The 14,867-nt window shown below is 36.4% G+C and overlaps 1 protein-coding gene across 16 annotated transcripts in view; it reads left to right on the top strand.

Moving 5' to 3' along the window:
• LOC149237754 (serine/threonine-protein kinase rio2-like) overlaps positions 1 to 14,867 on the top strand; it is a 250,038-nt gene that overhangs the window by 43,886 nt on the left and 191,285 nt on the right. For all 16 annotated transcript variants that reach the window (XM_089372780.1, XM_089372773.1, XM_089372778.1 and 13 more), the window contains 3 exons: positions 13,907 to 13,953; positions 14,399 to 14,469; positions 14,559 to 14,672. In XM_089372780.1, coding sequence (XP_089228906.1) covers positions 13,907 to 13,953; positions 14,399 to 14,469; positions 14,559 to 14,672 — 232 coding nt within the window. The remainder of the gene's footprint in view (positions 1 to 13,906; positions 13,954 to 14,398; positions 14,470 to 14,558; positions 14,673 to 14,867) is intronic.

Raw genomic sequence — 14,867 nt, 5'->3', positions numbered from 1 at the left:
GATTTTAAGTCGAAGTTGCAGGTCGAAATTGGGGGTTGAAGTTGACGCTGGAAGCTAGTTGAAGCAGGATTGGATCTTGTTGTCTTGGTTGACCTTTGACCTTATTGGAAGGGCTTCTTGGAGGGATGATTTGGTGCTTGGAGGAGGACTTGGTTTAGGGTTTTGGGTCTCGGTTTTCTCATTTGAAGCAGATTCTATAAGAAGAGAATAGATTCTTTCCGGGTTTTCCCTATGGAGGGGTTTTGCGTTGGCTTGGAGCCTAATACTTGTGTCCATTGTCTTTATTGTTTTTGCTCTTGATAATTGTTTGATGAAAAGATCTAATAAAGAAACACAAGAAGATAACTAAAGTTCACAAGCAATTATTAAGGTTAACGAGAAATTGAATTAGTAGCTTCCCTACTGCATTCTCCAACATTTTGCTCCACTTGCAAGGTATATTTCTATTGGAGTCATCATGTCTTTCTCATTAGTTTTTGGTTGGCCTTTATACTGGATGGACATAAGGAAGTGTAATTGAAGTGGAAGTGCAGTTTAATCTGTTGATGGTTTTGAGGTGCATGGTTGAGACATCCACGTGTGCATATTTAAGGACCCTTGTGGGCTGAAGTAGGCACTGTGCATGGTACTCAAGGATTGGTGAGTACTTGCTAAATTTGGGCTTCACCAAGATATCTGCAGTTTCTAACCTTCATTATTTAATATTTATAGTATATACAATGGATTTTATATGCTTGTCTTGGTATTATTATGTAGATGACTTGATTCTTATAGATTGTTCAAAATAGCTCGTTGTGTGGTGCAAGAAGTTGGCCAGTGAATTGATATGAAGGACATAGGCCTTATGCATTACTTTTTGGGTCTAGAGGCGTGGCAGGGTACATGCGAACGCTGAATTCTTCCGCTGACAAGGTAAGTACATGGTGAGCTTTTGAAGAGATTTCAGATTCTCCATTGCAAACCCTTGGCCACTTCTATGGTGCCAAATCTGAAATTATCTGCTGATTTAGATTTTGATTTGGTGGATCCCTTGTGTGTTGAATTTGATAGTTGATTGGTTCCTTGATGTTTCTTGTGAATACAAGGCCCAATATATGTTTTGTAGTTAATACTTTGAGCCAATTCATAGTTGAACCTTGTCAAATTCATTTGACAGTTGGTAATCATCTACCCAAATACTTGAATGGCACAGTTCGTTATGGCACGAGGTATGTGGGAGATGGTGAGTTATTGCTGCATTTCTTTGGTTGATTTTGATTGAGTAGGAGATGCAAGTACTGGGAACAGCACTTTTGGTTTTTTTCTCTGCATGAATGATTTCCTATTTCAACAGGAAGCATGTGACAGTTACACTATGTTCAGCAGGAAGCATGTGGCAGTTACACTAAGTTCAATAGAGGTAGAGTATGTGGTAGCTTCTACTAGTTGTGAGGCCATATGGCTTTGCAGGTTGACAGTAGAGTTGACTGATCAAATGTTGGAGGCCATTATTGTTTTCTTGTGACAAACAAAGTTGGATTAGGCTTTCTAAGAATCTAGTATTTCATGATCTCTCCAAGCACATTGACACTTGGTACAATTTCCATAGAAACAGAGTTTAGATGGGAGCAGTGGTTCTTGATTATGCTCCTCTAGATTTGTAGGTGGCAGACATTTTGACTAAACTCTTGGCTAAGGTTGAGATGTTGACAGAGAAACTTGATTTGGTGGAGTGTTAGTTTTCCTGGTTGCTTTGAGTCGTTCTTCTTCAACAGAGATTCCAGCCTTGATCCTTGTTCAAAGCTTATGCAATTGATGAGGGATAAGCATTAGAGAGAGTCTAATGAAGGCATAGGAGTCTTGCAGACATTGAATGGTTGAGTAGGGCACATGCCTCCACTATCTCTTGAGGGTGCAGTTGCCACGATAGATAGGGCACATACATGAGGAGCATCTTCAATTTGGAGGCAAAATGCATGAGAGAGAGAGAGATTTCCTTGCATGCATGCATGTCTTCACTTTTCTTTAGTGTTGTTATATTCTAGGCAGGGTAAACTCATACATGCTGGGATACTCTTCCCTAGAAGGCACATGCATTAGAGATAAGTTTTTATCTTTTATGGAAAGGTGCATTATATTCCTGTCATCTCTTGTTCTATGAAAGAGAGACACAGTGCTTCATTGTCGAGTTAGACGAATGAATCTTTGAGCTAATTGCACTGCAATTTTTTCTGACTTAATAGATATTGATGTGATAGTTTGCTGCAGATTTAGCTTGCTATCTTAATTTTTGAACTTATATGTTTGTATATCTAACATTCTTTATATGTTGTTTTGATTGTTAATTGGATGGTTTTCAATTACTAGCTTAGGGTATTGTTTTGAGAGTGCAGATCTGCTAAGCATGTGCTGAAAATTCAAGGAGTCCAAGAAACACCAATCATCACTGAGCAATGAAATTGAATCTCTGGCAAGAGGAGCATCTACAGTTACCTGAACACTGTTAGGAACTTTTGTTCCTAAACTAACATCCAAAGAAGCTAGATCATCCATCGATACTTTTCCATTGAAGAAAACCTAAAGCAACACCTACTGCAATGACCTCCAGACTGTGGCTGCATATGTACAGTCTACTGAAAAATACAAAAAATACCAGCATGCAGACCCAACAACCTTTTTTTGTATAGTGGAGGCAGAAGGTAATGAGGGTAAAAGTCTGGGTCTACCTGTGGCAACCCATTGGATATTGTGGCTGACCTCGACCAGCCTACCACTTCAATACCTCACTATTTCAGCAGTGCCACATGTAACATTGACAGCCATATCTGAGAGGGACCATATACCAAGACTGTATGCTAAAACACACAGAGCCCGCCCTTGTTTTTCCCCAAAATTCCCGTGTTTCTGCCAGGAGGCACCCATGAAAAACATCAAAAAGAATATGCCATTAAAGAATATGCAGACTGACCACTTGTGTCACATCAAAATTCAGGCAGAAAGTTGGAGCAGTCTTAATGAATATGCCAGTTTAAGATGCAGGCTTAATAATGTAAGGTAAAATCAAAAGGGAAACCAAAACATGTGATCACATGTGCTATGACACACAAGGTGAGCTTCTATGAATGTTGTAAGGTTAATTTTAAGTTTCTGGATGCTTAAGCATGGTTTTTTTTTCCATGCATATGTCCCAAGCTAAACAATAATCAGTTCAAATTATATGGTTTGTGTATTACAAACTCATCAAGATCAACATAAAAGAGCCCACAGAAATTTGCATGTTTGCACTACTCAGGCAACATGAACTTAATGCACCAAGGACCAAGGAGGGAAAAACCAAGCAAGCATGCATGAAATAATCATAAGGACTATATCATAACCGAGCATATGTTTCAATGAAAGAGTCATGATTTGGCAGTTGAGCATAGCAGCTGGAGTTGGGACTGAATGAAAATATGTAAACGACTTTTAGATGTAACTGGGCTACTTCTTGCCATCATAAAGCACATTTCGTACTCATTGGACCAATTATAATCTGTTGCTTGTTATGAATAAAATGTAGATATAAATAATTTAGATATAAATAATAATAACACATCATACATAATGATTAATTAATAATTAGTTAATAAGAAGGTATGTTCCTAAGGACATGACCCTTCATAAAGGGACACCTGCATAGGGTATATAAGTAGGTCCTCACTCTCATTTGTAACATCATCATCTCATATTTTCTACACATTTCTTCTATAATATATTTGTCCTGTAATGGATATTTTTATATACCAGATATTCCGAGTATTCTTGCTGCGTATACGAACTTTGTTCGTTACATTGGTATCAAAGCTGTTTGATCCTCTGGCCGCTCATCTGCTGCATAGAACTAGTCTGATCTGGCCTTTTGGCCACCAACCTTGCGTCAACTTTGTTGTCCTGAAAGTGAAAGTGTTTCGCTATAAAAGCTTTTGGAGTTTCTCCGTCAGAGGCCCTTGGCCATTTAAAAAAAATAGAAAAAATAAAAGAATAAAAATATTATTATAAAATTTTCTAAAAACAATAAAATTAAAAAAACAAAAGATTATTTCCCCCAAAAAACAAAAAAAGACAAAATATATATAAAAAGTTACCACAACTGCTTCATCGCCACAACCGCCACCAGTCGCTATTTTCCCACATTGCTCCGTTGATTCGCCCCACGCCAATCAGTTAACAGTCTGCAGGCACTGCCACCGAGGCTGTTTCCTATTTACTGCAACAACCGAACAACAAATCCGTAGTCAAACTGTACACCCTACGCCCTGTTCAAGCCAAACAACTGCATTTTGTCGCTACTGCCGATTTTTGGTGCATTCATGGCGTTCCCTGTTATCACAACGACACTTGCCGTCTCTCCCTTCACCACCACAACCACTAGTTGATGCCTACGCTAGTGCTCGTTCCACCTCGGACCCCTGCGATTACCTGTCGCCTCATTACACGACTGTCACTTCTACGACCAACGCCCACACTACTGTGTTCGTTGATGTTCCCGTTGTTTTTTTTTTATGTTACGATCCGCCACTGACTCCCACAACGCAACAACCCACGAATTCCATCGCTGCATGTATGCAACGTGCCCCAACTGTCTACCCAGTGCCGCAATTGGTGCCTCCACCTAGGTGCAATAACTGTCATTTTTGGCCAGGTGTAGCAATTCTGAATTAATTAAATTCGTAAGGGTCATAGCTCATTTCCAATTTCGAAAAGGGATAGAAATAATAATTTTTTTTTCAAAACCCTACAACACACCTCTTCGTTGTTAATTTATATTAATTAAAAGAAAAAGAGTGGTCCATAATCCATAAAAGTGAAAAATAACAAAAGGAAGGTATTATTATAAAAGGAGACACCATAAAACTACTATATATCAAGGTGAAAAAGGGTATTTAAAAAAAAAAGGAAAGGTTGATTTTTTTAAACTAAAAGGTAACCGTTCAAGTAAAAAGGGAATTAAGAGAAAAAAGAGAAAACATTATATTAATTTTTTTTTATAAAAGTGATTTGAGACAAGAATTCAAGAAAGGAACAGAAGACGAGTTTCACACAACAAGCATTATTTTGGACTAAATCTCTGTTTTGTATAACATACATTGAATATCCATGGATTCATAAAAATTGCGAATAATGTTGTCCAAAATGTGGAAAATTATTTAATGCGGAAGAATGTCAAGATGATGTACTAATACAAATGGCCGAATGAGAGGAAAAACTTGCAAAACAAGAACATAAATTAAGAAAAAATGACGACGAAATTTTGTGTCTAAGGGACCATAGCCAAAATTTACTTGTGAAGGTCAAGAAGTCCATGGAAAGAAAGAAAAAGTTAAAAGAAGAAAAGGGATGTGTCAAGAAGAAATTCAATGAGATTCTATCAGAGAAGGAAGAAGAAAATTTGTGCTTAAAAGCCCTGAATCAAAGGTTATAGGAATAAATCATAGATCTAAAAGATGAAAAGCTTAAAAGTCAAGACATTGAAAACAAAATTGATGAGTTAGAAACCAAAGAACTCTTACGTCTGAGAAACCATAATCAAAGTCTACTCACTCAAATTAAGATATTTAAGGATGATAAACAATCATTAAAAAACAAGTTAGAAGAACTACTCACGAAATAAGTATCAAAGTCTCTAGACGTAACAGTCCAAGTCGAAGAAAAGAGGAAGATTTTGTAACCAACTTGACGACATTAGATACTGAAGTAAATCTGAATCTTGCCACACACATGATAAGGGAAAGACAAACTCATCTACGTCCGAATTACAAGAGCAGACATTCCAATCAGTTTGCATATCTGTATCTCTCAAAACAGAAACAACAAACTTATGTTCTGAAGAACACTGAAATGTGCACAATTCAGACCAGTGATAACAATTCATCACAAGTTTCCAGTAATCGAAAAGTTCCACCGAAGATTAGTTTAGGATGGTCAGATCCTTCCTCCGTCTGACAATTTTATATTCACTCCAAGGATCCTATCATCATGTATCAATGAAGATGACAAATTGGAATAACGCCGAAAGATATGAAAGCATTAAAAGATCAAGAAATAGATGAGACGCATTGTCAAGAAATAAGCTTCGATGACAAAGCTTTTTGAGGAGGAAGGCAATGTTATGAATAAAATATAGATAAAATTAATGTAAATATAAATAATAATATAATAACACATCATAAATAATGATTAATTAGCAATTAGCAATTAGTTAATGAAGAGGTATGTCTCTAAGGACATGTCCGTTCATAAAGAGACATCTGCCTAGGGTATTTAAGTAGGTCCTCACTCTCATTTGTAACATCATCATCTCATATTTTCTATACATTTCTTATATAATATATTTGTCCTATAATGGATATTTTTATATACCGGATATTCAGAGTATTCTTGCTGCGTATGAACTTTGTTCGTTACATTGCCATTGTGCGATAATGGAAACTCTTCATGTATGCAGATTTTGTTACCATGATTTAAAGGGAAAAATATTTGTTTGCATATGCAAAAATTATGAATTTTGTTGTAGCAATAGTTCTCTCACATTGTGTTGTTGGTTCTGTGGGGCCTTGAGGCTGGATGTTATATACTAGGGGGGATAATATGGGGGTACAAAGGGAGGTACCCAAGGGAATAATGTAATAATGGGATGGGCCATAGAAATAAATAAGATGGTTAACCCGTATCATGTAAGGGACCACAAGTAGTTAGTAATAATGTTATGGGCCCATGGTATTAGATAGATGGTATTGAGGGAACCATGGTAATGACCCATGGTAGTGTATGTATGAGGCCTATATAGAGGCTTGAGACTCCCCATTGAGAGATGTCAAGGATTGTTGTATGAACAAGCATATGGCTTGTGGAGTGTTCTCCTTCCTTAAGGAGTGAATGTATGGTGTTGCCCTACCTTAAGGGTTTTATATTAATAAATAAGCATTTCTATCTATATTCAGATCTTGTTTTTCTTGTGTCTATTTATATTATCATATATTTTTGGGTTAGATCTATAACAAGTGGTATCATAGCACTTTTTTGGGCAAAAGTGGAGATTTTTTTTTAATTTTTTTGCAGGAACTTTCTGGGGCGGCGAGTTTGCAGATCAGATCTGTACGTTTTGGGGAAAAATCTGCAAAATCTAATTGCAGATCTGGATTCTTTGTGAAAAATACCCAAGTTCAAAAAAAAAAAATTGGCCGAATCAGAGTTTGGATGAGGGAGATATAGCTGATCTAAAAATCAGTGGTGTTGTAGACAATTTTTCGGGGCAGCGAGTTTGCGGCGCAGATCTGGACGTCCTGGTGCAAAATCTAATTGTAGATCTGGATTCTTTGTGAAAAATACCCGATTTAAAAAAAAAATCAGTCGAATCGGAGCCCGGATGAGGGAGATATCATTAATTTAAAATTAGCTATTTTTCAACAATTTTTTGTGACGACGGGACAGTTGCAGCGTGGATCAGCAATTCCAGTGCCCAGATCGGGATTTCTACCTCATGGGAAGATGCAGAATGGTTGTTCCATTTCTGAAAACAGGTCATAATAGGGATTCTGAGCAATATTGACCGAATTGTGGCCATTTCAAATTTTCGCCAATTTTTTTTGTGATGGCGGGCCTAGATCAAAATTTGAGGGACTTGTATAAATTTGATGGCTCTCATCTAGCCAAATGGCTAGAACAAATGGAGAAATATTTCAAATTGAATTACATCATAGATGATGCAACTCAGCTGAGTGTGGGAAAAATGTACTTGGACCACGAAAGATGGCAATGGTGGCAGTGTCATCAAAAAAGCCATCCAAGTACAACTACTGGGCAGATGTTCGCAAAATCTATTTGTGACCACTTTGACCATAAATCTAATTTTGTGGGTCCTCTTACTAAGCCCAGACAGACCGACACACAACCTAGCAAAGATTTTATTGGTATAGGAAAGAAGGAAACTAAGAAACCTAAAGGGTTATTTTCTTCTAGTATTTCCTTATTGCAGGTTCATGGATTGATTCAGAAGGAGAAGATCGTTGTGTCTATAAATTCGAGTTGCAAGCAAAATCTCATAAATGTCAACTTGGAAAAAAAATTACAAGTGCCAGCGAACCACATGAGCACACACAGGTTAATAATGAGCAGGTGCAAGTTTATAAAGATTTGAAGATTTCTATAGACAAGTATGTATTGCATTCTGATTTTTATGCTTCAGATATGGCTAATGATGATGTTGTTTTGGGATACCCATGGATGGAATCGGTGGGTACTATAAATATTAACGTGTAGAAGAAATTCCTAAAGCTCTGGTATAAAAAGAAGAAAATTACATTACAAGATATTTCCATCAATAAACAGGTAGAGTTCACGGAGGCTGAAGTAGAAGATGTTCTAGGGACTGACATATAAGATGATGAGCCATTGATGATCGACAATCAAACACAAATAGAGGTTGAAGCAGAAAATGATATAGTTGCTGATACATCAGATTAGGGCTCAGTGGTTGAAGTAATATTGGAAGATAAGACACCATAGCAGGCAACACAACATGCACCACATAACAGTCAGGCTCCAGTAAGGGGTGAATTAAAGAAAAAGACACCGTGGGTTAAAACTTCAACATATTATCACTCACATCACCCCGCAATACAACAACCAACAAGATGGCAACCAATTAGCCACAAGGACAACAAACCCCGCAGGACAGATAGAGAGAAGCGAAGATCCACCAACTACACATCAACACAGAAGCGCTGCCACGGTCAACTTAAATCTCAAGCGAGCGAGGCACCAGCTAGATCGAGGGTTCACCTTTCTCTTGGATGGCTATATGCACGTGCATGGTACCAGTGGACTACTTTTTTGAGTAGATCTTATTATTTGTGTTTTTCCCATGTTTCAGGGATGAAACATGCTAAGGGGGGTGGAATGTTATATACCTAGGTGGGATAATATGGGGTACAAAGGGAGATACCCAAGGGAATAATGTAATAATGGGATGGGCCATAGTAATAAATAAGGTGGTTAACCCGTATCATGTAATGGACCACAATTAGTTAGTAATAATGTTATGGGCCTGTTGTCGCGCAGATTGACACGACAACCCTCAGACCGGGGGCTGTCACTCTGATCCCCGGTCCCTCCGTTTAAGCCTGTCTCTTGCGGCTAAGGGGGGTAGTCCCTGCGAGATGATGAGACCAACTGTCGACCAGTTGGTTGGGAGACACGAGATACGATATAAAAAGCACTCGATGGATTTGATTAATTTAGCAGACCAGTGCTTTAAGAGATTGTGGTTAAAACGATTACTTGTTAACTGATATAAAAATATGGACCATGAACAGCAATCATCTATCATCAGCTAAATCACAATGCTCTTAGAATGACGAAAACGATATCCAGCGATTGAGAATTTTCAAAAATGAATGCTTTAAACCACCACGAATCATAAACCATTAACCAAATATCAATTTCGCATCTCGACTTGAAAATTTAGATCTCAGCGTGAAAGATATAACATGAAAACAACTGAATCTGGCAAAAAAAAAATTTTCCACAAATTTTTTTTTTTTTTATTTTTTTATTTTTTAATTATTATTTTAAATAAAAGCTAAAAATCTAAAAAAAAAAAATTTGAAAAAGAAAACCTAAAGAAAATTAATCTAAACTTAACCATATAAAAAGAAGACTAAGCCTAAAATTTTCCATAAATAAATCCCTTTTTTTTATTTTTTATTTTATTATTTATATATTTTTTTGTTTTTCATAAAATTGAAAATATTTAAAATCTAGACAAAATAAAAAAAACTAAAATATAAAAAATTAAATCAAAAGCTAGAAACTAACAGAACCAAAATATAAACATAAAATCTAACTAAAATCAAAGACTAAATATTAAAATCTAAATAAACCCTAACTTAAACTCAGAAAATAAATTGAAATCTAATTGAAACTTAAAAAAAAAAAAAAAAAAAAAAAAAAAAAAAAAAACTATACAACTAACCTACGTTAACCTACGCAATACAATGACCACAAAAAAAAAATATATCGTTTTCGTTACCTACGCTAAACACCAAAAAGACGAAGCTTATTTGAAGAACTGATAAACTAAAATCGAATTAACAAAAACCTAAATCTAATTACCATCTACGCTAACTCTACGCCTATGCCCAAAAAAAATTACGCAAATATATAACATCAATCTGCCATGCGTATTTTCGAATTCATATGGCCACTATCTTTCGACGGCGTGAAAATTTCTTTGGCAGGCACAAGAGAGAAATGAACCAGCTCGAGCACACACAATTTGAGCACGCAGAAGGAAAGGCGGCAGAGGAAACAAATCGATTTAAAGCTGAGAAAATTACCTGGGCAGCTTTGATAGCAGACGGCGGCGGCAGTAATCGATTGTGCAGAGAATAGACTCATGCTTAAACGGTGCAGAGATTACCTGTTCCGTCTGATTGAAGTCTGATTACCTTCGTGGCTTACTGCTCTTTCTTGCCCGTGGGTTGTTGAGTTTCATCACCTTTTTCTGTGCCTGAACTAGATGCTTTCAATGCTGCTTCATCTGAAAATATTTCTGAGGTGATTGATTTTCTATGGTCTGATCGGATCGCGTCTTAGGCAGCTCACGAAATGAAGTCGATCTATCTGTCCCGTCTGGCGTGAAAACCTTAGCCGCTGAAACGCAGAATGCCACTTGCGTCTGGAGAATTAACTTAAGAGTGAGCATGCTGGTGCTTGACGGAGACAGTCGTTTCACTGAGCCGACGTGAATGAGGATCGGGATCGGAGGGCAACGTATTTAGATTGGTTCTCTTTGCAGCCAAAATCCGGTACTGATTAAATGTTTTGCTGCTGGGCCTAGATTGGCATTTATCATTACAGGTGCAGTGGGTGACAAAGATGATGACAGTCTTGCAAAAACAAAACCCTATACCTGCAAACACAAAAGAAAACAAAAACCCTAATGAAAAATTTGTGAAAAGCAGAAATTTTAAACCCTAGATCAAAAAATTTGAAACCCTAGAACAGCTGACTAATGTACAAATTTGGCCCCTTAAGAACCAGATTCAGCAATAAGCACGAAAATATTTTAAAGAACAGAAATTTTAGGTTTTCACTGTGAAGAACTTCAGAAAATCTCTCATGCAAATTAGAAAAAATAAACCGAATGATAGACCCAGGATCAAATCCAACTGGGCTCAGCAAAAAATGCTTGCGGGAGTTGGCTGGTTCAGCAGAGAACTTCCCCGAACGCCCACAAAATTCCTTCAGAAAATGCTTTCTGCACAGCTCAAAACAACCGTCAATAAAGAGGGCAAAAATGCTGCTAGATCTCAAACAGTAATGGAGATACCTGCCATTACTTCAGAAACCCTAACAGCACTCAAACCCTAGCAAGTGGACAAGATACCTGTGCCCACACTACTCTACAAAAAAAAGGTATCTTTAATGGCTGAAAAGAAAATATGCAGAAAATTTAAACAATCTCACAGCATTTCAAGAGAGTAACACCAGCAAGATATGGACCCCAAAGTCTTCTTTTATTAACCAGAAACAGATTTACAAGAGAGCTTCTTCAGTCTTAGACTCACAGATCTTCCCATCTGAACTGACCCCTAGCACCCTACTTAAAGGAAATGACTCCAACGGCTAGTTCGAGTGATCCATGCTGAAATGATCTCGACTGTTGATGAAGATCAAGACATCTCTTGATCTCATCCGTCGATTTATTAAAAATAATATTTTGCATGCATTCACTTAAAATATTATTATTTTATTAGTTAGGGTTTTTGCTTTATTTTTTAATTTTTTTATTATTTTTTATTTATTTCATTTTTTATTATTTTTATTCATTTTTTATTTTTTTTTAATTCATTTTAAAATGGATCATCAAACTAAGCCTTCGGAAACATCACCTAGGACCTAGGACTTAGGACTCATGAGGGGATTTAAAACATTTTTCAACCCTCAAGACACATTACATCATGACTTTTACAATTTACATCTCAAGGGGATAAACCCACTTAATACAGACCCTCACAAATCACCCAGTTCTGCGACACAACTATAATCTAGCAGATCAACACACTAGGATTCTACTAAAATTCCAATGACAAAATCCATCCCGGCTTTGGGGTCAGGTTTGAAGGAAAACTCTGCCGATCCATGGATCGGTGAGACGAAAAACCTTCCGGGATGTAGATTACCACTAGAAAGTTAGGTCCACCTAGGCAATTCACATACACGACTCATATCTGCTAAGATTATTTACAATTCATACATGCAGACTGGGTTTAAAATCAAAATGATTAAGCTGCTGATGACTGCAGGATGGCACGGACACGCTGATCAGGTGCTGCCCCTTTTTGCAAAGAAAAGGGGGGTGTACTGCATGGGTAGTTGACCAGTAGAGGTCAACAGGGCCCATGGTATTAGATAGATGGTATTGAGGGAACCATGGTAATGACCCATGGTATTGTATGTATGAGGCCTATATAGAGGCTAAAGACTCCACATTGAGAGATGTGAAGGATTATTGTATGAACAGGCATATGGCTTTTGGAGTGTTCTCCTTCCTTAAGGAGTGAATGTATGGTGTTGCCCTACCTTAAGGGTTTAATATCAATAAAGAAGCATTTCTATCTATGTTCAGATTTTGTTTTTTTTGGGTTTATTTATATTATCATATATTTTTGGGTTAGATCTATAACAAGTGGTATCAGAGCACTTTTTTGGGCAAAAGTGGAGAATTATTATTATTATTATTTTAAGATAGAAATGGATCCCATAGGATCCATGTTTCGGATAAGGATTTCGATATGGATCCCCACCCAGATTTGACATGTAAATGGATTTTTCAAGCCTGGAAACGGATCCCATGCTGCTGAAATGGATCCTATGTGGTTTGGTCCTTAAAGGTGTATCCCAAGAAAATAACGTTAGAGTTTTATTTTTATTCTTTTATAATTTATTTTGTTTTAAGTATGTTTACCACTTGTTTGAAGTCATAAGCAACAGATATATTATATAGATAATAGTATATAATATTAATATATTATACGTAATTTTCTGTTTTCTTTGTGTACATGGGATGGCTATGTCATTAATAATTTTATTAGATCAATCTTGTCAAACTCTAGGTGAAGGATCCCCTTAAAACAATATGATACATGGACTATAGCATGTTGTCAAACAATGTATAACATTCATTTACCATTATAACTAGCTGGGCTTTTTAGAGTTTAAGGCAGATTTTAAGGAAGATGACAAGGCAGAATTTAAGGAAGAAAACTGGTTGATCATAGGAGGGTCGAAATATTCAGATAATGAGGGTGTAGACACATTGTGGGATATCTTAGACCTACTCCACATTATCATATCAATAGAGTGATCATGGATGAGACACTCAATTTTGTATTTACAATTATCATTTTTGTATAAATCATGATGCATCATGTTTCTATCTTTTATAAATTATTTAATGATTTCAGTTCTAATGTTGCTATCCATGAATGTTTTTGATTCTTAAGTTTGACTATGTTATATTGTTTATTATTATTGTTATTATTTTTAATTTTAAATAAAAATTGTTATTATATATTTTGTATGTGGTGTTTCAAAAATCTGTTGGATCTGGATCCGATTTTGTATCCATTTCCTGACAGCTTAACTTTCAAGTAAAAACTTGTTTTTATGAAAAAATAAGTTTAGAAGCCATCCTCCCCCCCAAAATATTCATGTTTTCAGGAAAAAATGGCTCAGTTAAGAAATATAATTATTCCCTGAATTCTGTTTTTGAGTAAAAAATTATGGTTTAGAAAGTGGACTCTCTCTCTCTCTCTCTGAGAACTTATGTTCCTTTTTGTTGTCATTGGTGTGCATTTCTGATTTACCATTCTTTTCTTTTCAGCATGAAATTGTCCCAGCAGAGCTTGTGGATCGAATTGCCGGTCTGAAGTAAGTATTTACTATTTTGTAATTGTTGTCAGAATTTGTGCTGCAACAGACTCGCTGGTAAATATAGATGATTTACATGGTTTATTGAATGCACTTTTAGAAGTGCCTGCTATAATTGTATTCTATGTAAACATATGTAAATCTTTGTGTTGCTGTTTACGTGAACTGACCTCAATGCACAGTGGTCACTGCTCAGCAGCCTATATTACATTACAGTTTAATAGCTTATGCCCTTTCAGAAATCATTGTGATTAAAAAGAAGACTTTGAAGCTTAATGTCTGCACTTTACATAGTTTTTTAAGGATTTTTACTGTAGGCTTCAGAAAAATTTCCATTTGAACTATCATGGTTTTAGGCTTCAGAAAAATTTCCATTTGAACTATCATGGTTTTATTACTGATAACTATTATGATTCTATACCTGATGTCCTACATTTGGTTGTAGGCATGGGGGCACTTACAAGAATTTGAGAACACTGCTTAGGCATAAGCTTGTGCATCATGATTCATCCAAATGTGAGTTTAATCCACCATATTGGGAAATCTAAAATGCATGTTCGTTTGCTTCAATTTGAAATTCCTAATATTTGGTTTGATATGGTCAGATGATGGTTATCGCCTAACCTACATGGGATATGACTTTCTTGCAATAAAGACACTTGCAAACCGCGGCATGATTGTAGGTGTTGGTCGTCGAATAGGTGTTGGGAAAGAATCAGGTAGGATCTGTATTCATCTATTGATTCAGATCGTCAACATTGTTTTTTTTCTTGCCACTAAGTTGCTTCCAGCTAACAGTTGCATCCAAAACCTGAAAAATGCACAATATAGTCTTCTTTTGTTTTTTAGTTTGTGTATGTATAGAAATATATTATAGTAATACCTTTCACTGTCTTACCGAAAATCTTGCACTG

Source organism: Pinus tabuliformis, chromosome 8, assembly GCF_031772625.1.
Source record: "Pinus tabuliformis cultivar Carrire ecotype Pingquan chromosome 8, CPIR1, whole genome shotgun sequence".
Taxonomy (NCBI): Eukaryota; Viridiplantae; Streptophyta; class Pinopsida; order Pinales; family Pinaceae; genus Pinus; species Pinus tabuliformis.
This window is presented reverse-complemented; position numbering and strand designations above follow the sequence as displayed.